General features: G+C 45.2%; 1 protein-coding gene across 4 annotated transcripts in view; it reads left to right on the plus strand.

The window, feature by feature from the left end:
* UAP1 (UDP-N-acetylglucosamine pyrophosphorylase 1) overlaps positions 1 to 24,124 on the plus strand; it is an 87,169-nt gene that overhangs the window by 15,577 nt on the left and 47,468 nt on the right. For 3 of the 4 annotated variants that reach the window (XR_014527092.1, XM_083507162.1, XM_083507163.1), the window contains one exon: positions 1,123 to 1,694. Coding sequence is in view for 2 of the 4 variants with exons in the window: in XM_083507162.1 (XP_083363288.1) it covers positions 1,123 to 1,200 (78 nt within the window). In the remaining 2 variants the exon portion in view is untranslated. Of the gene's footprint in view, positions 1 to 1,122; positions 3,104 to 24,124 lie in introns of those variants that run through there. The other variant, XR_014527091.1, reaches the window with a different exon arrangement.

Consider the following 24,124-nt stretch of genomic DNA (forward strand, 5'->3'; position numbering starts at 1 on the left):
TGCCAGCCCCTGCCGCTCGCAAGACACAGGTAAGCAGCCACCAGGGCTTGTGGTGCTCTTGCACCTTCCCCCCCCCCAAAAGAAATATAGTCCGGCCCCCCACAAGGTCTGCCACGAGTCTTGTACTCCCAGCAGGGTCACCCAAGGCGGTAAGGTCAAAGGGGAGGAACTAGACCTGTGGTTCCCAACGTGGGGCTCACCACACGCCCCACAGGGGGGGTAATTTGGTTTTTAAGGGGGGCAAATTGAGAATGAATTAGACCAAGTTAATGGCCTTTTAGGTTTCCTCCATGTGAATAGGAGTTCACTTTTTGAATAGTAAGGATTATATGTGGCCAGGGGGAGGAGCATTAGGATTTTAGAGATGCTTAGGTGGGGCATGGCCCAAAAAAAGGTTGGGAAGCACTGAGCTAGACATAGAATGATCCTAGAAGTCCTCAACGGCAGAACAGGCGGAAGATAAAAAGCGGTATGTTACAACGACTATGAAGGCGAATGAAGGCTGCAGCAGATAAGACTCTACCGGTCGTTGTGATACTCATGCCATTGGAATAGAGCCTTACTGAGAAGACAGTGCGTGGGTCAGCGTGCACTGATCTACACACATAAAACAAATTTTTGGAAAGTTGGATAATTATGATAACTAGTGGTCTCAGGGGCAGGGGGCACATTTTTATTTGTATTATTATTATTACTTTGTTTAAAAAGAAAAAGAAAAGAAATACATCTGCTTCAACTGTGCAAGAGGAATGTCAGAACTTGATTTGGCTTTTCTAGCCACTTGCTCTGTGTTGGACATGGAAGGTGTAAATGATTAATCCGGAGCTTGAAAGTCTGACATGGCTGCCAATTTGCATGTATAAAGTGTTATATGCCAAGTGTTTCTGGCATCTTGTTATCTCATTTATTGCCATAACTCCTATGCGGAGATCATAAATAGTTATGTTTACAGATGGGAAATAAAGTTGAATGGTTCTTGGCTGAACAGAAATTTGAACCTGGTGTTCCCAAGTTCAGAGCTGCACTTTGGTTTGCACTTAAGTTTTGACTCCCTAGCCTTAAGTACTACTAAATCTGCTGTGCCCAGTTTCTGAATATCTGTTGCTGCTTTTATTCTCCTAGGGCCTGGAGGAATACGTGAAGGACAAAGAATTCCATGCCCCTCTGATTATCCATGAGTTGGTGAAGAATGGATTGTGAGATCCCCCTGCTCATCTTTCTGGTCTAGAACTTGTTGTGATCCTCGGTTGTCAGACTGTGAATATTCAAATTAAAGTTTCAGTATCACCCTGTGGGTTTTCCACTTAAATTGAATTCCCTCAAAATCCAGGACTTGGCTGCAGTAAGAATGGATGTAGTCCTTTTCACGCTTTTTATCTTGAGGATAGCTATTTATATAACTTTTAATTTAAGGGTAGTAACACTCAAAATAGCAAGGATGCTACATTTCATTCTACAGTACTTCAAGGCATTTTGTATCAAATCCAATGGTATACCTTCAGAAAGGCTTTATGGTACGGGGTTTGAGTTGGAGAAATTTTATTTTTCTCAAATATATGTGACTTTTAAAAAAGTGATGGGATTTTATGGCTGCCCATATTGTGCTTTTATTAACAGTTGTATCTTGCAAAGGTTGCACAGTTGAAAGAATGCTGAAGGAGTGAAACTGGATTAAATTGTCTCTCCCTCCCCAATGCTGTGTTTCCTCAAACTTCTTGAACCTGCTTCTGAATTTCCACTCTTTGTGTGGGGCGGGGGCTGACCCTGTACCTCCACGTGTTTCACATGAGATTGTATAAATGATCCTTGCATGCAGTTTTGTGCATAGAGCACACTGCTTCTGGTGAAGATATGTGTACTGGGGTATTAATGCCAAATACCATCAGTTAGAGGAGGGCTAGAACAGGATTCCTTGATGGGGTAATGTGGGCGTAATAGGGGATTATGAGGACACTGTCAAGGATCATTCGGTCCACCCAGAGCTTTTGGGGAAGCAGCCAAACAAAGACTTTGTGTGCCTCTCTAGGTGCCTGCTGTCCCCGTTTGACAACCAAAATGAATGTCTCATTCCCCTCCCCCCCCCGAATTATTTTTATTAATACAGTTTCTTAAAATCGGGTTTCCTGCTCCTGTTCCAAACATATGATCATCATTTCCTCACACTGCCACATCATTTTGTATTTAAAGTCCAATTAACACCATTCACTTGCTGTTAAACCATTCTTCCAGCTGGCCACCTTTTTCACCTTACAAACAGAACCTCCATTACATCTTGTAAATAAATATTCTATTTCACGTGTTGTTCCAGACCTGGTGTGCTGGGAGAGTTAATTACTATCTTCCTTTGTTCAGTCTTTGGAGTGTTTATCTGGTCACATTCCATTTCTTCCACTTTTTACTGACTACCGTATGAGCTGCAGCCATAAATAACTCACAGAGTGCGTATCCAAACTGTGCCATTAAAATTCCACTCTGGAGTTCTTCCTCAGCACACAGTTGAAAGCAAGATCTTCTCTCAAATTCAGCCTCTTTGCCACATCTGTTCAGCAGCAGTTCATTCCCAAATGCATTACTCCATCAGCGCTCCTAGTCCAGTCCAGGAATAATTTTAAAGTCCATTCAGCCTCGTGGGGGGGGGGGGATCTTAGTAAAACCTTGTTAAATTCTTTGTTGAGCATAATCAAAAGCCTTCCCCCCTCTTTTCTGAAGTAACAAACAGAATAGCACAGCAGCGGCTACACATGTCTCTTTCCTTTTGCAGAGGAGGGCAAGAAGAAATGAGACCATCTGAAAACCATAAGAAAGCACAAAGCACCTTGACCTCCCCCTTCCTTTCCCGGCTGTTCTCAAGCTTCAGAGAAAACATTCAGATACCTTCAAAGAACCAAGCCCAGTCCTTTAGGCAGCTGACTGGTTGCAGCCCATTAGCATATGTTGGTCTAGGAGCGCCTCTTGATCAATGTCAATTGTCTGAATTATGGAGGAGTTTAATCTTTAGGGGCGGCAGTATGTGGCATCAAATAAATCCGAACTGTATGCCAAGGAAACTTGTCATCTGTATGAGAAAAAAAGTCTTGCGCTCCTAAAAGATTTGTGCAAATTTGTCATGAAAGTATTTATTTTGTGTCAGTTGCAACACTGAAGTTTTACATAAGCGAATTCATTTGGCAAGGGCTGAAGTCACGTGCCAAGGATTTTGGGTCGTGGACAGGAGGTTGTGCAGATCAAGCTGTCTCAACTCTGGTCAATCCCTCTGTCTTGCTTGTGAGCTGCCTCCAAGAGAAATTGTTTTCAGCTGGAAAGAAATAACAGGATGGTTTTCTTAATCTTCATAATATGTCAAACGACTGTCTGAATTCTGATACCCACAATTAAAATATTGACTTACATTCTGGCTCTCCTGACAATTTAGTAACTGAAAGCAGAATTTTGCCTGAGATGTTGCAATACAGTGTTAGAAATCCTTTATTTGGATATACATTTTGATCTACCAAAAAAGGATATGTTCCGAGTAGAGTATTGGTAAAGTTTTGCTTTGGCATTAGGTTTCCTTGGAGCCACGAGAGTCAGAATTCCCATTTTAATGCAAAACAAGAATCCACAAGGAGCCAAAATATCTACCTCATTTAACCTAAATTTATCAATATACATGGCCGTATTACTTTGACATCACAAAATATACATGTTTTCATGTTAAGAAATTCAAGATCTGAATTGTGATACACTTGAAAGGCAGAGCAATGAATGAGAATGAGCAGGTGCAGTTACAAGCGCAGTGCATTTTATGTCAGGAGGGAGATTGGAGTGTCTTGGCACATGGAAAAGAAAATGAGCGCCGAGGGCTCATTTTGTAGGGCGATGTGAAACGTAGTGTTTTCACCCCCAAACCAAAATTATCTGGGTGGTTGTCGCCGCTTTGGAGTGAATCAGACAACGTCTGACTTTGGGAGAAATTGGGATCCCGTGAGTTAGGGCGCCAAAGTCTCATTTTTGGGGGTGCCATGAAATTTGGGGTTTTCACTGCCAAACATTTCAGGGGGCCTTTAGCAGGTGTTTTCTGTTGCTTTGTTGTGAATCCTAAGACATCGGGTTTTCAGCGAAATCGTGGCCACCATAGCTATTCTGACAGATGATTTGGCCTGTCACCCTTGTGTGGAAGTAAAGGATGAGATTCCCCTACTACTCTGCCTGGGGTCTCCAATGTGGTGCACCCAGCCTCCACTCACACTATTCCTATGCTGGGAAATTTGGGGGTGGTTTGTGGGGATGTTATGTACTGAGTTGAATAGGATCCAAAATGCTACAGTCTGATTGGTCCTAGAACAATAGGATCCAACATGCAGCAGTCTGATTGGTCCGCAGGAGCCACTCAATCCAGCTCCAGGTGGAAGTGAATCCACAACCTGATTGGCCTACAGGAGAATCCCAGAATTAGCCAATCACGTGCAGCCCATTGTGTAAATAATGTATATAAAGCAGATATTGTGGGGGAACTTTCATTCCTCGCTACTATGAGCTGAATATAGAGCATGAAATCCACTCTCGACTCCGAGTATATTTCAGGGGAAGAGCTGTTTGGGATATTTCCTGCTTGTGAATTATTATTTGTGTGTGTGTGTGTGTGTGTGTGTAAAACACATGCCTAAAGCTTTAAATCTGGGATGGGCATGGGCGTTCCGAGGTGGGCCACCAGGTGGCACTGCAGGCCATGCTCCAGCTGCTGCTGCTGCTCCAGGTGCCAGTAAGTCTCTCATTTTCAACCTCTTCCTCCTCCATTGCACTAGCTAAATGATTCCTTGCTGGACTCCCATCGCTGAGGCCAAATGTACCTTTACCGAGCAAAATATCCTTTCGAATTATACACCCAGCACATGGAACCTGACAAAGGGGCAATACGAGCGGACTCTCTGTGCCCTTACCACAGTAAAAAGACTGATACTGGTGAGCTGGAAAAATAAAAATGCATCTCCCTTCTATGATTGGATTGAAGACTTCTACAAACTCACCACATATGAACAACCTGCAGATAAACGCAGACTTGCCATGGACAAATTCAATGATACAGTGGTACCTCGGGTTAACATACACTTCAGGTTACAGACTCTGCTTGTAGCCTTTTTAGCCTCGGGTGAGAAGAGCTTTGCGCCCGGGACGGGGAAATGGGAGTCAACAGACACTCAAGGAATAGTTTCGGAGAAAAAGCTTTATTCTGCCATCCATGAACTGGTAGAAGGAGCAAGTGTGATAGATTCACAAAACAAGCACGGGTTCCCAGCCATTTGCGCAGAGCATATATTCCCCTTCCAGTTCCCTCCCCTTTCTCCTCCTCCTCAAGAGTCCTGCCCCATGACAAGTTTCCTGAGCATGAACAGAAAGCTCCTGTCTTGGGACTCTCTTGGACTCTTGGCGCCCTTCCCAGGAAAGGGGGATGAGAAGCCTGGCGTTCAGCATGTCCAAGATATGTTTCTTTTCTCTTGCTCTATCGGCACAGTTCCCAGAAAGAAAAGTTGCAAGGTGAATGTACCTTTTGGCAAGGTCAGCTAGCCTGAGAAGCGACCTTTGTTACAGCAGAGCGAATGTTTCTGATGCTTAGCTAATGCCTTTTAGCTGCTGAGAAAATGATTTTGAAAAGCTTTGAGAAGCTTTGAGCCTGCTTTGAGGGGGGGGTGACTTCGGGCCTAGGTGGGGTCACCTGTCCTCACCTCCTTCATGCTAACCCAGAAATATTACCTCGGGTTAAGAATGTTGTTCAGGATGAGAACAGAAATCGTGCTCCGGCGACGTGGCAGCAGCGGGAGGCCCCATTTGCTCAAGTGGGGCTTCAGGTTAAGAACAGACCTCCAGAACGAATTCAGTTCTTAACCTGAGGTACCGCTGTATATGGAATCCATTCTTTCAAATACTGTTCTTTGGTGATCATTTGTAGCCGAGTAATACTGTCTTCCGCGAACATGGTCTTAACAGTGAGTCCGTAAGTGACTGTGGAGGCCAATTCTGGATCCACACGTCCTTCCACTGTGGGGACATTGGATTCCGGGCAGGAGTTGATCACTGTGAGGGTTTGCCAAGCGTGCCTTCCTCTTAGCACATGTCTTCCTTTCGTCCTGAGTTCGAGCATCTTCAAAGCACATGACACCTTTGGTAAAAGCTGTTCTCCAATTGGGGCACTGGCAAACCAGTGTTTCCCAGTTGTCGGTGTTTATACTACATTTTTAAAGATTTGCCTTGAGAGAGTCTTTAAACCTCTTTTGTTGACCACTAGCATTACGCTTTCCATTTTCAAGTTTGGAATAGAGTGCGGTAGTTTCTTTGGAAGACAAGAATCAGGCATCTGAACAACATGACCAGTCCAATGAAGTTGATGTTGAAGAATCATTGCTTCGATACGGGTGATCTTTGCTTCTTCCAGTACAGTCATACCTCATGTTAACGTTTGCTTCATGTTACCTTTTTTCAGGTTGGATCCCGCGGCGACCCGGAAGTACCGGAAAGGGTTACTTCCGTGTTTCGCCACTCGCGCATGCGTAGAAGCGCTAAATCGTGTCAACATGATTCATGGTGTCAACATGACTGTGATGTGTTACAAGTCATTAACTCCAAGCCTCAAACCACCCCAGCTTTTCAGAGCTGCCTATCGTGGCTTTAATCTTTGTGCATTGCTACGCCTGATGGCTGAATCGTATAAAGCACTGACTTTTATATATCTATTTTCACTGCCAAATGTTGCAGGGGGCCATTTCCCGCAGTTTGGCGCTGCTTTAGAGTTAATCGGATGACGTCAGGTTTTCGGTTAGAGCGCCAAAGGCTCATTTTGTGGGGCACTGTGAAAAGTGCGGTTTTCACTGCTAAACATTGCATGGGCCTTTTTGCCAGTGCTCAGCGCAGGAATCCCTTTCCCATAATATCTTATACATATTAGACAGCACTTTTACATTATGCAACAGGTCTCTCTCCAGTTGTGATATTTGGCAAAATCTTGACCCTGAGAGTTAGGGTGCCGAGGGCTGATTTTGTGGGGTGCAGGAAAACATAGTGTTTTCACTGCCAAATGTTGCATGGGGCCTTGTTACAGCATATGGCTCTGCTTTGGAGTTAGTCAGACAACCCCCGATTTTTGGCGAAATCTTGAAACTACTGTTTAGTGTGCTGATGGCTCATGTTTTTTTGGGGGGGGGGGAAGCTGTGAAACGTATTTTTACAGGGACTCTTCCTGGAGCACCGCTTTGGAGTTAATCGGATAATGTCATATTTTTGGCGAAATCTTTACCCCGCAGGTAAGGGTGTCGAGGGTTAATATTGTGGGGCGCCATAAAACGTAGTTTTTTCACTGCCAAATGTCACATGGGGCCTTCTCCAAGCATTTGGCGAAACATAGTGTTTTCTCGACAAACGTTGCAGAGGCTTTCCCCCGCAGCTTAGCGCCCTTTGTAATGATTCGGCTGACCTTGGATTTTTGGTGATATCTTAACCCAGCAGGTTAGGGCGCTGAGGGCTCATTTTGTGGGGTGCTGGGAAATGTAGTGTTTTCTTTTTTCCCCCCAAAAATATCATTTTGATTATTACACTTTCTTTAGTTTATGGCCTAGCTAAACTGCAATGTCCTGTGCTTGTCTAGCTTTTACAGTAACAAAACTAGCTGCTTTTAGGTACTGTACATAAGGTCCTTTCCAGAACATTGAAAAGAATAAGCTGTTAGAATCTAGGGTGGCCATTGTATGTCAGGGTTGTGATATATCCAGGATTTGGCTGTTGGAAACAGTGTCTGGGTGGAAATCGCTGAAATGTCAAAAAAAAAAATATTGTTTTTTCCCACAAAGATTTAAACACACAGACAAATAGACAAACAAACATAAATCATAACCTTATTAAGACTAATCTAATTAACATTGTTAAGTGACTTCCTCGTATCCCCCTGGTTGGATTTCAGTGCATATCATTTTAATGGTTTTCCAAATCAATATTCTTATAAAATTAACTTAATCATTTAACATCTTTCTTACTTCCCAGTTCAGTATTAAACATATTAATTTGTCACATATTACATATTTAAATCCTAAGCCTATCCACTATATGCAAGCTTTTTCCAACTAATTTAACTTAAAATATTTAACTAAATAGTCATTAAATTTTGTCCATTCTTCCTGATACTCCTCCTCCTTCTGGTCAGGGACTCTTCCAGTCAGATCGGCTAGCTCCAAAAAATCCATCATCTTCATCTGCCATTCTTCCACTGTTGGTACTTCTTGCGTTTTCCAATTCTTAGCTAACAAAATTATTGCTGCAGTTGTGGCATACAAAAATAATTTAACATCTTTTGGGGGCAATTCCAAACCTGTTATTCCAAGAAGAAAGGCCTCTGGTTTCTTTATAAATGTATATTTCAACATTTTTTTCAATTCATTATAAATCTTTTCCCAGAAGTCTTTCACCTTGGGGCAGGTCCACCACATATGATAGAAAGTACCTTCGTTTTCTTTACATTTCCAGCAATGGTTATCACAGTTATGATAAATCTTTGCTAATTTAACTGGGGTCGGATACCATCTATACATCATTTTCATTATGTTTTCCTTTAGTACAGTACATGCAGTGAACTTGACCCCTTTCTTCCACAATCTTTCCCAATCCTCAAACATTATGTTATGTCCTACATGTCTTGCCCAATCTATCACCACTGATTTAACTTGTTCATCCTTTGTATGCCACTCTAACAATGGGAAATGTAGTGTTTTCACCCCCACCCCACCCCAATGTTGCAGGGGGCATTCTCTGGGTGTTTGGTGCTGCTTTGGAGTGAATCAGATGACACTGGACCTTTGGAGAAATCGTGACCCTGTGGGTTAGGTCCTGAAGCCTCATTTGGGGGGGGGGGCGCACCATAAAACATGGGGTTTTCACTGCCATGGATCACAAAACGGCTGCTATTTTGTGCAAAGCTGGTAGACTGAGAAACTAGTATTTTATTTTTATTTTTAAGAAGATAAACTAAAGGTGTGTGCTTACAGGTAAACAGATACCAGTGTGCATGCCCATTATGACCTCAGGCAAGAATCAAGAAAATACAGGTGGTCCCTCTTAACTGACATTCTGAACTGAACAGAACTGAAGGGAGGGGCTGGTTCTGGAGCCAAGCTGTTTAGATTGGGTTTGGGTGGATGCAAAGAGGATGCCTCCAACTTCTTGGGCTTTGCTTCTCAACTTATTCTGCCTTCTGGGACCCCCCAGCCCAAGACCAACCACCTCTTGGATAGGTGAGCATGCAGATATTTTGGATTGTGTGAGTGTGGGGCAGGATGACCGCGTATGAAAGCTCATTTGAGCACTAGTGCTGGACCCCCTTTTCTCTCCCATGGAGGCCCTGAACTGGCCAGCTCCTGGTTCAGGGCCTCCAAGGGAGAGAAAAGGGAACCTCAGTTACTCTTTGCCTTCGGAGGACAATGTCTCCCTCCCAGAGCCCCAAGACTTACGGCTGCTGCTCTAACAGCCTCAGGACATCCAAGGGATCATGAGCAAAGCACACAAGCCCTGCCCGCCAGATGTGAAGCACTCTACGGAGAGAATTTGGGTTTTTTAACTGGCTGAACAGAGTTTCAGCCCTTGGGGAATTTGATGTCTTAAACATACACCTTCCCCTTCCTTGTGTCCCTGGGGAGAAAAGCCAATCCTGCTTTCTTCCTTTGGTAATTTAATCAGAGGAAATAACTCTTTCAATGGTCTAATAGATTTGCTGAATCATGAATTCTGTTCATGCACAGAGGCTATACCTCTGGAAACCCCAAAGATGGGCAAGATGGGGCATTTCTCTCCACCTGGCTCCACCGGATATTGCTGATGGCCAATGAAAGCCCAAGTAGGGATTCCTAGTGGGGGATGTTGCTGTGGTATATTGGAGGAGCAGGGCCAGGAGGCTAACTTGGACACCTGAGAACACAAAAAAGCAGCAGCAAAACAACTACATGTTTCCTTTTAAATGGGCCTTCCTGCTGAGTGTAAAGCATAGATCCTCATTTTTTAAGGGAAAAGGGAGAGAAGGCTTCTCCCAAAGTGTTAGAAGGCCACAAATAATGTAACAATAGAACAAAACAAATGTGCCGTTTCATGTGATACAGAATCCTATGTGCAAATCTGTTAGATTGAGAAATTTGTACTAAATAAGAAAAGAAAAATAAAGGTGTGTGCTTGCAGGTAAACAGATTGGAGATTTTCTGCAAGATCTTGTGAGATCTCATTGAAGTCTTGCAAGATGTCCAGGAGAGCAAAATATGTATTGAGATTTGGGAGAGATCTTGCATGCTCTTTCAGGGACCAAAGCCATCACTGCTGCAGCGCCAAAGGCAGGTGGCTAAGGGGTGGTGAGTGTCCCACGGGGCGAAATGGGATGTACCCCCCCTCAAGCTCAGGATTCCAGAACTAACAACTGTCAGTTGGGAGGGACGGAAGGCAAGGACCCACAGCCCAGGTGGGGCTCGCTAGCTTGGGGAGGAGGTGTGTGATTCCTCAGCTGGAGTAGATGCAGGACAGTTGAGGCTTACATACCTCATCACCGCAAAAGCTATAACTGGAAAGCTGTCCTGGCCAGGCCTGTGTCCTTTGGCTCCAGTTGGGAGTGAGACGGATGACGTCTGATTTTTGGCGAAATATTTTTTTTTTTTTAAATTATGATTTTCAAGTTTATACATTTCAATAATTTTGCAGTCATTTTAACATTTCAAAACTTGACTTCCTTCCCCCTCTTTCTGCAGTTCTTTAAATTGATTCTTCATATCTTATGAATATCCAAATTACCTTAACTTCTTCATTTATGCATCTGCTTTAAATATATAATCTTATTAAACTGCAGGTTATTCCAATAATCCTGCCAACGTTCTTATCTGTTTACAGTTTGTAACTATTCATTCAACCATTTCCATTCTTTAATAAAAAGTTTGTTCTCTTGCTCCTAGAAACGGTCAGCATGTGACAGAGGCCACATCCTGGGAACGGTTTGACTGGCCACCTAAACCAGGTGAGAGCAGCCAAGGAGTCTCAAATGCTCAGGAACTTCCCCTGTGTGCAAAGACGGGCTCCAGCAGATTGAGCGGACAAGACCAAGCGTGGGCCCAGTGGTCAAGAAGGTGGTTTCTGCAATGCTGTGGAGGGAAGTGAGGGGCAGATGGGGCTCATCCACCTATAAAGATAGCCCATCGAAGAGAAGGAAAACTCTGATCCTAATTTGCCTTGTGGGATATCTTTGGGAGCTGAAAAGGCTAAGGAGTAAAGCCTACACAAATCTGGAGTGGAGTCCCTCAGGCGGTTGGATGGCGCCGTTTACAACCCCTTCTGACAACTCCTGCAGCCCAACTGGTGCCTAACTCTGCTTTCCTTGGAGACACATCTGCAAGGCCAAGAGAGGGAGTCTTGTCATCTGGGAAGCCCAGGACCTCCAGACACACTGCCCAGTCTTGCTCCCTGGAGAGGTCACTTTGGGACTGCTGACACCGTTGCTTGACTTTTGACCTCACCCCCGGAGGCGCACTCCATTGCTTCTCAAGACAGACAAATGGCAACATTAAAAAACTATTTAAAAGAATTTTATTTCCTAGGACAGTGGTTTTCAGACAACGGGTGACACGTTTATTGATCCAGTTTGGAAGTCTCTGTCTTGTCTTCGCACATGCGCAGTTCCATCTAGGAGCAACAACAAGGGAAGGAGAAAACTGTCGACTCCTGCAGCGAGACTCAGGATTTCCACTCATGCTCACAAACGTAGGAAAAAGCACCGCCTAGGATAAAAGGATGATCACAGAATAGCATGTTTGTAAAGGAACTTGATTAGAATAATAATGATGATTATGATTTTTATTTTATTTTTCTATTTGGGTTTGTGGGGAAGGGGGGGACTGGGTCTTGGTGGGGAGGAAGATCTGTGCTGGAGCTGCTGGTCTCACTGCTGTCGCTGCCCGGAAGAGAAAAGAAGACAAAAGATTTTTAATCTTTCCATTTATTATTATGTTGACAACTCATCTTTCCTTCAAGGATCTCCAGGTGGCTTACGCTATTCTCCCTTTCTTTAATTATACTTACTTCCTCATTCCGTTTCTCTTTCAATATCTCTTCCTCCTCCTCCTCGCAGACCAGGGGGTGGATTTTAGGGGCACGACAGCAGGAGGCTAGCAGCTCGCACAGTCTGCCACACTGGCCATTCTTCTTTCAACAGCCTTGGAGAACAACTGAGTAGGCATCTAGAGTGTCAACTGAACAGGCATGTGGATCAGCTAGTCACTGGGCACAGTCTATTCTTTTGGAGGGGGCTTTCCCCAGTTTCCATTTATAAGAAGTTTGAAAGGTTGCCTCTTTATAAAGTCTGTTTCCTTGTGACGAGAGACCACACTGGAGACTCAGTGTTTTTGAAATATATCAAGGTAAAGGGACTCCTGACCATTAGGTCCAGTCGTGGCCGACTCTGGGGTTGCAGCGCTCATCTTGCTTTATTGGCGGACCGGTCATGAACAGCTTCCGGGTCATGTGGCCAGCATGACTAAGCTGCTTCTGAACCAGAGCAGCGCACGGAAACGCCCTTTACCTTCCCGCCATAGTGGTACCTATTTATCTACTTGCCCTTTGACGTGCTTTCGAACTGCTAGGTTGGCAGCAGCAGGGACCGAGCAATGGGAGTTCACTCCGTCATGGGGATTCGAACTGCCAGCCTTCTGATAGGCAAGTCCTAGGCTCTGTGGTTTAACCCACAGCGCCACCCGCATCCCTATTATTTATTTATTTAGATACTTGGGTTTGGAGCGAAGGGAGAACTGGGTCTTGGAGTGGGGTAGAGCTGTACTGGAGCTGCTGGCCTCACTGCTATCGCTGCCTGAAGAGAAATGAAGAGAAATGAAGAGAAAGAATTCTTAATTTTTTCATTGATTACTACATTGATGGCCCATCTTTCCTGCAAGGATCTCCAGGTGGCTTGCGTTATTCTCCCTTCCTTCCTTCCTCATCCCATCCCTGAACTCTTCTTGAATCAGGGAGCTGCCTCCCCCCATCCCAGTGATCCAGATTCTCTCTGGCCTCCCTGTTCCTCCTGAACAAAGATCAACACTCCCCATCTATAGATCGGTGGCATCCATCCCCTGGTCGCTTGGTCTTACATAAATTGTTTTCACCTTCACTAAAGATTCCTTCTGATCTTCATAACTATCACTTCATCCTCCCATTTCTCTTCCAATATCTCTTCCTCCTCCTCCTCACAGACCAGGGGATGGATCTTTGGCACGTGACAGCAGGAGACCAGCAGCTCACGCAGCCAATCTTTATAAACTAATCTAACCATGACTTGGTTCCCTATGTTTCTGAGGGATAGTAAAAGAAACAGAATGCAGAAGGAATTAGGAATCCTATTTATACTTTATATGAAGAAAGTCTCTTCATTACACCAGAAAACGTATTTCCTTTCTCACAAACTACCTCCTCAAACTAAAGATGCTCATCTTTAATTTTATACTCCCTTTCCTCTTTTGTCCAGTTCTGCCCCTCCTTTCGCCACTTTTCTTCTCTTCCCGATTCTCCAATTAGTCCAGCCGTTTCTCCTAGACCACGCTATGCCATCTTTGCCATCTTTATAGGTTAGTGTTTAATATAAGTTCAATATTAAAAGTGTTGCCTTCTCTTTTACCTTTGTTTTCCAGTAACTTCCACTCTTTTACCGCAAACAGCGCTGACAATCCAAGTCTTTTAAATCAGTCTCTTTTGCTGGGCTCACGCCACTTCAAAGTAAAAAACAAGTTAAGTCCTTGAATTCCGCTTCTTTTAATGGGCTAGTACTCCTGCTGCAGAGTGAAATTTGAATCTGTCTTCCTTTTCTTACTGGTACTTGTTAGAGAAATCTTTGCTTATGCTTACGTATAATGAGAAAGATTTCCAATATGTTTAAGATAAAATCTCCCGTTCTTTACTCTTTATGTGCTAGTCTTTTGGGTCTGTTTCTGAGCAGTTCAGTTTGTATAAATAAGTCTCACAGACCCTCTTCTCCTCAAGCTCTCCTAGTTAGCTGCCGTTCTTACCCTTTGGGACTTGGAGGCTTGCTGCTGAGGATTGCTCGTGTCCTTGTGTCTAGGTACTCTCTGTCGACTCACCTCCTGGTTAGGACGTGGGCTTCGAAGGGCTCCTTTTTTGACGCTGCCGGACAATGTCAGCCCTGGGCCACGCCCAGAGCCTTTTTGGGGGTCGTGTAGCCTCCGCGTTGCCCCCCAAAGTTCCCTCTAACAGCTGCTAGGCGCGGAGAACCCGTGAAGCACATCCATAACGGAGGGCGGAAAAACCGGAAGCCCTTACATACCAGGTTTGGGAGGGGGATTTGGTCTGCGATAGGCTTTTTCCGTAGGGACACGGGTGGCCACAGAGCCTAGGGCTTGCTGATCAGAAGGTCGGCAGTTCGAATCCCCGCGACGGGGTGAGCTCCCGCTGCTCGGTCCCAGCACCTGCCAACCTAGCAGTTCGAAAGCACAAAGTGGAAGTAGATAAATACCGTATTTTTCGCTCTATAGGACGCAATTTCCCCCCTCCAAAAATTAAGGGGAAATGATCAAAGCAGCAGAAATAAGAGATGATTGGATCCCTTTCTGAGCTCGAAGCATGGGTACCCCCAACAAAAATTTAAAATTCGGTTTTGCAATTTGGAACTAATGTGATTTGATTGGTTTGCTAATAAAAAATATATTATAAAAAAAACAAAAATTAAGGGAAAATTTGTGTGCGCCCTATGGAGTGAATGAAGGCTGCGCAGCTAAGCCCAAAGCCAGAGCAGGCAGAAGGAGTGCTGCGCAGCGCTCCGTCTCGCTGTTCTAGCTTGGGGTTAGCTGCGCAAAGCCTCCGCAGAGCAGCAGGGTGAAGGCCCCCTGCCGCCCTGCGGAGGCTTCAAAGGCCGTCCCCGAAGCCAGAACAGTGAGGCGGAGCGCTGCGCAGCGCTCCATCTCACTGTTCTGGCTTGGGGATGACCGCGCAAAGCCTCCGCAGGACAGCGGGGTGCCTTCACCCCGCTGCTCTGCAGAGGCTTCAAAGGCTGCACCCGTTGGCTTCAGGCAGCTATCCGCAAGCTTTCGGAGCGCAGCAGGAGTTCCCGCTGTACTTCGAAGGCTTGCGGAGAGCCACCTGAAGTCACCTAGCAGTTCGAAAGTGGAAGTAGATATATACCGTATTTTTCACTCTATAGGACGCACTTTTCCCCCTCCAAAAATTAAGGGGAAATGATCAAAGCAGCAGAAATAAGAGATGATTGGATCCCTTTCTGAGCTCGAAGCATGGGTACCCCCAACCAAAATTTAAAATTCGGTTTTGTAATTTGGAACTAATCTGATTTGATTGGTTTGCTAATAAAAAATATATTATAAAAAAACAAAAATTAAGGGAAAATTTGTGTGCACCCTATGGAGTGAATGCAGGCTGCGCAGCTAAGCCCAAAGCCAGAGCAGGCAGAAGGATCGCTGCACAGCGCTCCATCTCGCTGTTCTAGCTTGGGGTTAGCTGCGCAAAGCCTCCGCAGGGCAGCGGGGTGAAGGCACCCTGCCGCCCTGTGGAGTCTTCAAATGCCGTCCCCGAAGCCAGAACAGTGAGGCGGAGCTCACTGCGTGGTGCTCCGTCTCACTGTTCTAGCTTGGGGATGGCTACACAAAGCCTCCGCAGGGCAGCGGGGTGCCTTCACCCCGCTGCTTTGCGGAGGCTCCAAAGGCTGCGCTCTGGGGGCTTCAGGCAGCTATCCGTAAGCCTTCCAAGCGCAGCAGGAGTTCCCGCTGCACTCAGAAGGCTTGCGGATAGCCGCCTGAAGCCTGGAGAGCGAGAGAGGTCGGTCGCTTCGCTGGAGAGGCGCTGCACAGTTTTCCTTCTCTGCGCAGCGCCCCTTCAGCGAAGCGGGAGGAGAAATCGAAGGGGCTCCGTTTCTCCTGCCGCTTCGCTGAAGGGACACTGAGCAAGGAGGGAGAGAACCCCCCCCCCCGTTCTCCCCCTCCTATGATCCGGTGCGTCTTATGGTCCGGTGCGTCCTATAGAGCGAAAAATACGGTAGGTGCCGTTCTGTCGGGAAGGTAAACAGCCTTTCCGTGCACTGCTCTGCTTTTGCCAGAAGCGGCTTCGTCATCCTGGCCACATGACCCGGAAGCTGTACGCCGGCACCCTCAGCCTATAGAGCGAGATGAGCGCGCAACCCTAGAGTCATCCGCGACTGGACCTAACGGTCAGGGGTCCCTGTACCTTTACCTAGGCTTTTTCCAGATCTGCCTTACTGCCCTATGTTTCTAAATCTTGAGGGAGAGCAAAAGAAGCAGAATGCAGAAAGAATTAGACATCCTACTTACACTCAAGAAGAAGAAATCTTTATTTTGCCGGAAAACATCATTACTTCTCACAAACCACCTCCTTTCTCCTGAACTATCCTCAAATAGTTGCTCTTCCCAAAGTCCTCAGCCAAGTCACTCAGCAGGGGGACGTGTCACAATGGAGGCCCTGACCCTGTTGCTTTAGCTACCTTGCTTAACAATGTGAATTGTTCCCCTTAACATTAATTTTTCAAATATATCTTCCAGTGGGTTTTTATTTTTTTTATTTAGGAATGCTCTAGAGCTGGCTTCATCCAGCACGGTGCATTTCTGGACAGGACAGGAAACACCTTGCAAACACACACTTTTCAACATGGCGGTGTCACCAAGGAAAAACACTCCTGGCCTAGACTATGGCTGCTGTTTCTCAATTCATAGTAAAAAATGACCCTTCTCAACATCCTGTAATAATCTGTCCAGTATTAGGATGGACTGGAGCAGGACTTCACCCTTAGACCCCCTCATCCCCCTGTTTCTTTCTGTTTCTGCCCAGTGTCTTCTGCCAATCAACAGCTTTCCTTAGGTAACAAGGAAGTGAAATGTTATGAGTTTCTTGGTGCCAGACTCTCCTTTGCCATGAGTTTCTGGGTGCCAGGCACTGAACCCCTGGACACTGAACATCTGGGGAATTAAATGTACCCCAAGCTCTACATTTGATTGTTGGTTATTAAAAACTGATTGAAACCATTTTATTTCATTCACAAAAGAAATTTTGACATGTGATTATGATAACAGTTTATATAATAAAGGTGACACGTTTATTGATCCTTTTTGTAAGTTATTATTTGTCTAATGTATTTTTTATATATATTAATCAGTAAGGGGGTGGGGTGCGAAGCAGTGTTGCATATGAAACTGGTGGGTGGCTGTCATTAATCCAGATCAATTTCATAGAATCATAGAAACTTATAGCTGGAAGGGACCCCAAGGGTCATCTAGTACAACCCCCTGGGATGCAGGAATCTCAGCAAAAGCATCCATGGCAGACGGCCACCCAACCTCTGCTTGGAAACCTCCAAGGAAGGAGAGTCCACCACCTCTCGTGGGAATCTGTTCCAATGCCAAACAGCCCTTACTGTCAGAAAGTTTTTATGAATGTTTAGTTGGAATCTCCTTTCTTATAACTTGAATCCATGGGTTCAAGTCCTACCGTCCAGAGCAGGAGAAAACAAGCTTGTTCCCTCTTCCATGTGACAGCCCTTAAGATATTTGAAGACGGCTGTCAGATCTCCTCTCAGTTTCCTCTTTTCCAGGCCAAACCTCCCCAGCTCCTTCAAGTGTTTCTCTTCAATCTTAGTTTCCAGACCCTTGGTTGTCTTGGTTGCCCTCCTCTGCACACATTCCAGCTTGTCAACACCCTTCTTAAATGGTGGTGCCCAGAACTGGACACAGGACTCCAGGGGTGGCCTGACCAAGGTAGGAGAGAGTAGGACTTGGACTTCCTTTCATCAGGACCCTGGACTTCCATAGATGCAATCTAGAACAGCGTGACCATTTTCTGCTGCTGCACATTCCTTGTGGCTGAGGCTCAGGGTAACGCCCCCGGGACCTTTCAGTTCATGGTGTCCATGGAGGCGCAGGTCAATTCTGTGTCCAGGGCAGCTGTTGACCAGCTTCATCTAGTACGCAGGCTGAGACCCTATCTGCCTGCGGATTGCCTCGCCAGAGTGGTGCATGCTCTGGTTATCTCCCGCTTGGACTACTGCAATGCGCTCTACGTGGGGCTACGTTTGAAGGTGACCCAGAAACTACAACTAATCCAGAATGCGGCAGCTAGACTGGTGACTGGGAGTGGCCCCCAAGACCTACATTGGCTCTCAGTATGTTTCCGGGCACAATTCAAAGTGTTGGTGCTGACCTTTAAAGCCCTAAACGGCCTCAAAGGCCCAGTATACCTGAAGGAACGCCTCCACCCCCATCATTCTGCCTGGACACTGAGGTCCAGCGCTGAGGGCCTTTTGGCGGTTCCCTCCCTACGAGAAGCCAAGTTACAGGGTAGTGGTGCCTGCCCTGTGGAACCCCCTCCCACCAGATGTCAAAGAGATAAACAGCTACCTGACATTTAGAAGACATCTGAAGGCAGCCCTGTTCTGGGAAGCTTTGAATGTTTGACAGACTATTTTATTTTAATATTTTGTTGGAAGCCGCCCAGAGTGGCTGGGTATAAATCATAAATTATTATTATTATTATTATTATTATTATTATTATTATTATTATTATTATTATTATTATTATTATAATTATATTATGATGATGACTGTGAGGTGTTACAAGTCATTAACTTCAAGCCACACTGCCATGCCTTTGAAGACACAAACCATCCCAGCTTTTCAGAGCTGGCTATCATGGCTTCTTTAATCTTTGTGTATTGCTCCACCATGTGGCTGAATCATATAAAGCACTGACTTTTACATATCTCTTGACCTCTAATTGCAAGAAGATCTCGTTAACTTGGATTATAATCTTTATAAAGTGGAGTTGTGGAGCAGGTCCTCAAGAGGGGGGGGGGGGCTCCCACCATTCCTCCTTTTGATGAAAGGGAAACTTCTGACTTTGGAACAAAATTGGTTGTATTTGCCTATATGGCAGACACAACTCTCCCCATGTTTTGCAGTCTTTGCTGTCTGATTATCATTATCTATAGGCTTAGCCAGCTACCTGTGGTGTGGCTTCATCCTGTCTTAGAGAAAGCAAGAATTTGCTCTTAAGCAGGTGGAGCCATAGTAAAATCACGTTTGACACCTCTGTCATGGAACTGGAAGAGAAGCTCATTCTTTGAGACAAGAGCAGATGAATCTGAATGATTCTTGAGTTCAGGATGTGACTCTCTGGGGATCTATCAGAGTTAGCATTTTTTCCAAGCTTGCTCCTCCTACTTTAACAAATCTTTTAATTTTCTGAAGCTCTTCAGTGTTGTTGTTTTTTTAAAATGCAATAATCAGACGTAGCTCCCTCTGGCCCTCATGATGAATAGCAAGCCTGCATTAAAAACAAGCCATTTTCAATTATCCAAATAAACATTATAAAAACACAGTAGTAATCACAGAACAAAACAGAAAATGCTGTCTGACAAATGCAAGATAAAAATACCGAAGCAAATATTCATAACTGGAATGACTTTTTCTACCACCCTACCCCAAATCCATTAAAACAAATTGAGCTTTAATAATATTTCTTTTTATTTATTTAATCAAAGACTATACTTTATTAACAAAACAAAATAAAGAGCGAACAATATAATTGCATGGAAACTAAGATTGCACACGCCAAAGGATATAATTTTTGGTTGTTGCATTAACAATCCCTGGGGGAAATAATCATTATTGATATTGTGGGTGGGTTGAAAATAGAAGAAGGAAAAATGCATTGTTTATAAACATCAATATGTTGTCCTCAAGGTCCTATTATATTCTCACTTGAAGTTGAAAAATTACTAAGAATTCCAAATAGCATATTTCACAGGAAGCATTTGAACATCATTTATATATAAAATAAATTTTGTTATGTAGTTGAAGATTAATATTTTGTTGTTTCTCCTTTAGTATATCTTAATTTTGAGTTATTTGCTATGCCATAAATCCATAGCCAAAGAGCTCTCCAGTGTTCTAACAGCCGGATGGGCTTGGTGTTCCCTTTTGGTAGGGAATTTCAAAGTGATGGACTATAAAACAGGCCCTGCTTTTGATAATGGGACTGAATAAGGTGGAACTCTCAGGTGCATTCAGTTTAGGAGGTGCAGAGATTCTGAGAGTTGTGTAAGTTATTTGAATATACATTCTCAGTCCTGGGGGGAAATTCATTGGAGCACAGCAGGTGTGGTCTGTAAACTAATCTCTAAGGCCCTGTGACTTGTTTGCTGTGGCTCCACTGTTACGGCAGGTGATTCTCATGAGGCATTCTGAGCATTTTCGAGTCCTGTTATGTTGCATTAAGTTCAGTACAGTTTGAAGATGTGGACGAGGTGCTTGGATAATTTCAGGTGTCCATTTCTGCTCTGCATCCTTGCCTTCATGGCCGGTGAAATCTAGCAAAGAGGAAATAGATGAATGAGGTGGTTCATGTCTCTGGGCCTAATAAACCCTCCCTGAAACCAGACTATCAGAGCAATCATGTGCCAGTTGCGCATGTCCCTTTCTTGGGCATGGTGCTCAAGCGCATGGTTGCAAGCCAGAGCCAGGCTCTCTTAGATGCAACAGATTTTCTAATCCCATTTCTGGGGTAAATTCAAAGTGCTGGTTTTTGCATATAAAGCCTTTTGCATTTTAGGACACTGATCAGTGTTAGAAACCAAACGGCACCTAAAACCTAGGTTACAGGCACCACAGCGCAATGTTTGGGGCCTTTTTAAAAAAAGGAATTTATTATTATTATTTATTTCATTTCTATACTGCTTTATATTTTAAAGGGGAAAAATATCAAAGTGGTTTACAAACACATTAAAACATCAACTAAAACAATTTAGAATAAAACAATTTCAAGCTTCAAGGAAAATATTTCAGAAAAATATGAAATATAAATGCAGTAAATAAGCTCGTCTGCTTACCTGTTTAAAAAAGCTGGAGGGCCCAGCCAGGTAAGGACCTGGCAGCCACAGATCTCCACATGGTTGCAATTGGACCCACATCAGTTGCACAATGCGCCTGGCGAATTTCGAACACTGATGGCTGATATCTGAAGGACCACCAGGCCTCAGATGAACCAACTCTGACACTGCATGAACCACCTGAGGCCGTTCTCCGTGTGCCTCCTCCAAGGGGGGTGACAAGAGAACTGGCCTTTTCACTGCTGGCTCCCCACTTAGCAATACTTTCCCTGGGGCAGAACGCCTGGTGCCATCATTGTCTATTTAGGCATCAGGCAAAAACATTTTTTATTTACCATTGGCAAATAAAAAAAACCCTTAAGGGTTGTGTTTGTGGCTTCTCTTTGTGCTGTTTGTGACCTCTTTTGTGCTCATTCTTAGGTTTCATCTTGCTGTTTTTGACTTGGGTTTAATGTTCCTTGTTTCTTTTATCTATTTTGTAAGTTGCTCTGAGACACTTTGGTGTAAAAAATGACAACAACAACAACAGCTGTTCCAACTTCATTGGGAGTAAATTGTCAGTGTAGTGGGAAAGCTGGCTCCTGATAGCCCTTTGGCTCTCCAGATGTTGTATGACAGCTCCTTTCATCCCTGACCACAGGCAACACTGGCTGGAGCTGATGGGAGCACCGGCGGAGCAAGCCAGTTGGGCACCTGGGGTGGTGCACGTGCCCTGTGCCCAGGGGTGGGGTGAGTCAGAGCAGGACGCTCCGCAGGGCCTCCGGAGTCTGGCTGCCTCCTCCCACTCAGCCGCCCTACAGCTGGGGGGGAGGCAACGGGAGGACTGTCTGGGCAGCGCGGAGCCTGCGGGCGCCCAAGCCACCCTGTCGCTCCCAGGAGAGATGTGTGGCTCAGGCGCGCTACAGGCCCTGCGGTGAGTGCCGTCCAGCATTTTGTCACCCCCCTCAGTGGTGACACCCAGCTCAGACCACCTCCACCACACACCCCTTCCTCTGCCCCTGGATGCGAGTAGGAGTTGGGCCTGATGTACTCACTTCCTACACTCTTGAATGGGTATAGGCATCCCTTGTTTGAGAAAAAGCCCACTGTAGAATCTGACACATATGAATGTGGGGGAAACTGTGGCTCTTTTGGTTTGAGTTGAGTTGGGGGTATGCATAATAAGGGGGAACTAACAAATTACCATTTGGGAGTAGAAAAAGGAACCAGGAAAGATTTCCTGGAGGAGCAAGGAGAGAACACTGCTACTTTTTAGCAATATGCTCCTTTGCTTGACATAATCTAAATCAGGGGTCGGCAACCCGCGGCTCCGGAGCCGCATGCGGCTCTTTAACGCCTTTGCCGCGGCTCCGGGGCGGAGGCGAGGGGAGGAGGCGCATTTTCCGCAAAGCCATTTCCGAGCTAGAGAGCAGAGGGGGTTGCGGGCTAACCCCTCCCACACTCCACTCGCGGGGGCTGGCCTTTTGCCCCCGCGAGAACAGGGGAATCCCCGGGCGTGCCTGCAACCCTGCCCACCAATCGGCAGGGCCGGGGAGGCGTGGCCTAGCCCATTTAAGGCCAGGCACGACCGGGGACCGCCCTCTTTGCCCCGTTCCAGCTCGCACCCTCTCCCTTCCTTCCCCTCGTGGTGTGTGGGATTCCACTCCCGGCAGTCCTTCTCTGCCGTCCTCGCTGCTTTCCTCCCCCCCGCCCCCCCGCTTTTCTCCCTCTCTAGCCTCCTCTAGGCGTGGGTTGAAGCTGCGGCGTCCATTTCTTTAAAGGGCATCGATAAGGGAAAATCGTCGGCGCCATCTTTGTGGGCGCACGTGGGAGTCGCGGGAGCGGCCATTTTGGTTGAGGGGTGTAAGCAGGCTGCATTGAAAGAGGGCATGTAAGCTGGTCACTGTTTTGAAGGGGAGTGAAGAAAACACACTCAAAAAAAGGTAACTTGTTAATTTAACGTTTATTTCTATGAGGAGGAGTAATTCTGAGGGGTCAAACAAAATAATAATAATAAAGTGTCAAAAAAGTTATTTTTATAATGACGAGGATGACATTGGGCCCTCATTATTAATTATTATTTACATCAGGCACTGATTATGATTTATGGTACACTGGGGCCCTGATTAATTTTCTATGGCATTTTGGGGCATTGATTATTGGGCATAGCAAATTTTGCTATGGGGCCCTCTGATTTCTAATTACGTCCCTCTTTTGGACCCCCGGTAGGCCAGCCATGGATAAAGGCAAGAAAAGAAAAATTTCTGAAGAAAACAGAATGTTTAATGATACATGGACAGAATCATTTGCCTTCTCTACTGACAAGACTGGTTTACCAGTATGCTTAATATGTGGTGAGAAATTTGCAAACAACAAAAAGTCACATATTGCAAGACATTTCCAGAATAAACACACAGCCTTTGCTGAAAAATATCCAGATGGAGATGAGAGACAAAAAGCCATTGCAGAACTTATGAGGAAGGTTGATAGGAGCAAAAATAATTTCAAGAATTGAGTGAAGTCTGCAAATTCCACAACATATGCTAGTTTTGTAGCCGCTCAGGAAATAGTCAAGCACGGTAAGCCGTTCACAGTGTTATATTTGTTTTAAATGTTGCAATGGTTTTGCGGCTCCCAGTTGTTGTTTTTTCTTCGGAAACGGGTCCAAGTGGCTCTTTTTGTCTTAAAGGTTGCAGACCCCTGGTCTTGACAGTGAGTCCGTAAGTGACTGTGGAGGCCAATTCTGGATCCACACGTCCTTCCACAGTGGGGACATTGGATTCCGGGCGGGAGTTGATCACTGTGAGGGTTTGCCAAGCGTGCCTTCCTCTTAGTACATGTCTTCCTTTCGTCCTGAGTTCGAGTGTCTTCAAAGCCCACGACACCTTTACTAAAGACTGTTCTCCAACTGGAGCACTCGCAGGCAAGTGTTTCCCAGTTGTCCGTGTTTATACTACATTTTGAAAGATTTGCCTTGATAGAGTCTTTAAACCTCTTTTGTTGACCACTAGCATTACGCTTTCCATTTTCAAGTTTGGAACAGAGTAGTTTCTTTGGAAGACAAGAATCAGGCATCTGCACAACATGACCAGTCCAATGAAGTTGATGTTGAAGAATCATTGCTTTGACACAGGTGATCTTTGCTTCTTCCAGTACAGTCATACCTCATGTTACGTTTGCTTCATGTTACCTTTTTTCAGGTTGGGGCCCGCGGTGACCCAGAAGTACCGGAAAGGGTTACTTCCGTGTTTCGCC

Source organism: Podarcis liolepis, assembly GCF_965112155.1.
Source record: "Podarcis liolepis genome assembly, chromosome: 6".
Classification (NCBI taxonomy): Eukaryota; Metazoa; Chordata; class Lepidosauria; order Squamata; family Lacertidae; genus Podarcis; species Podarcis liolepis.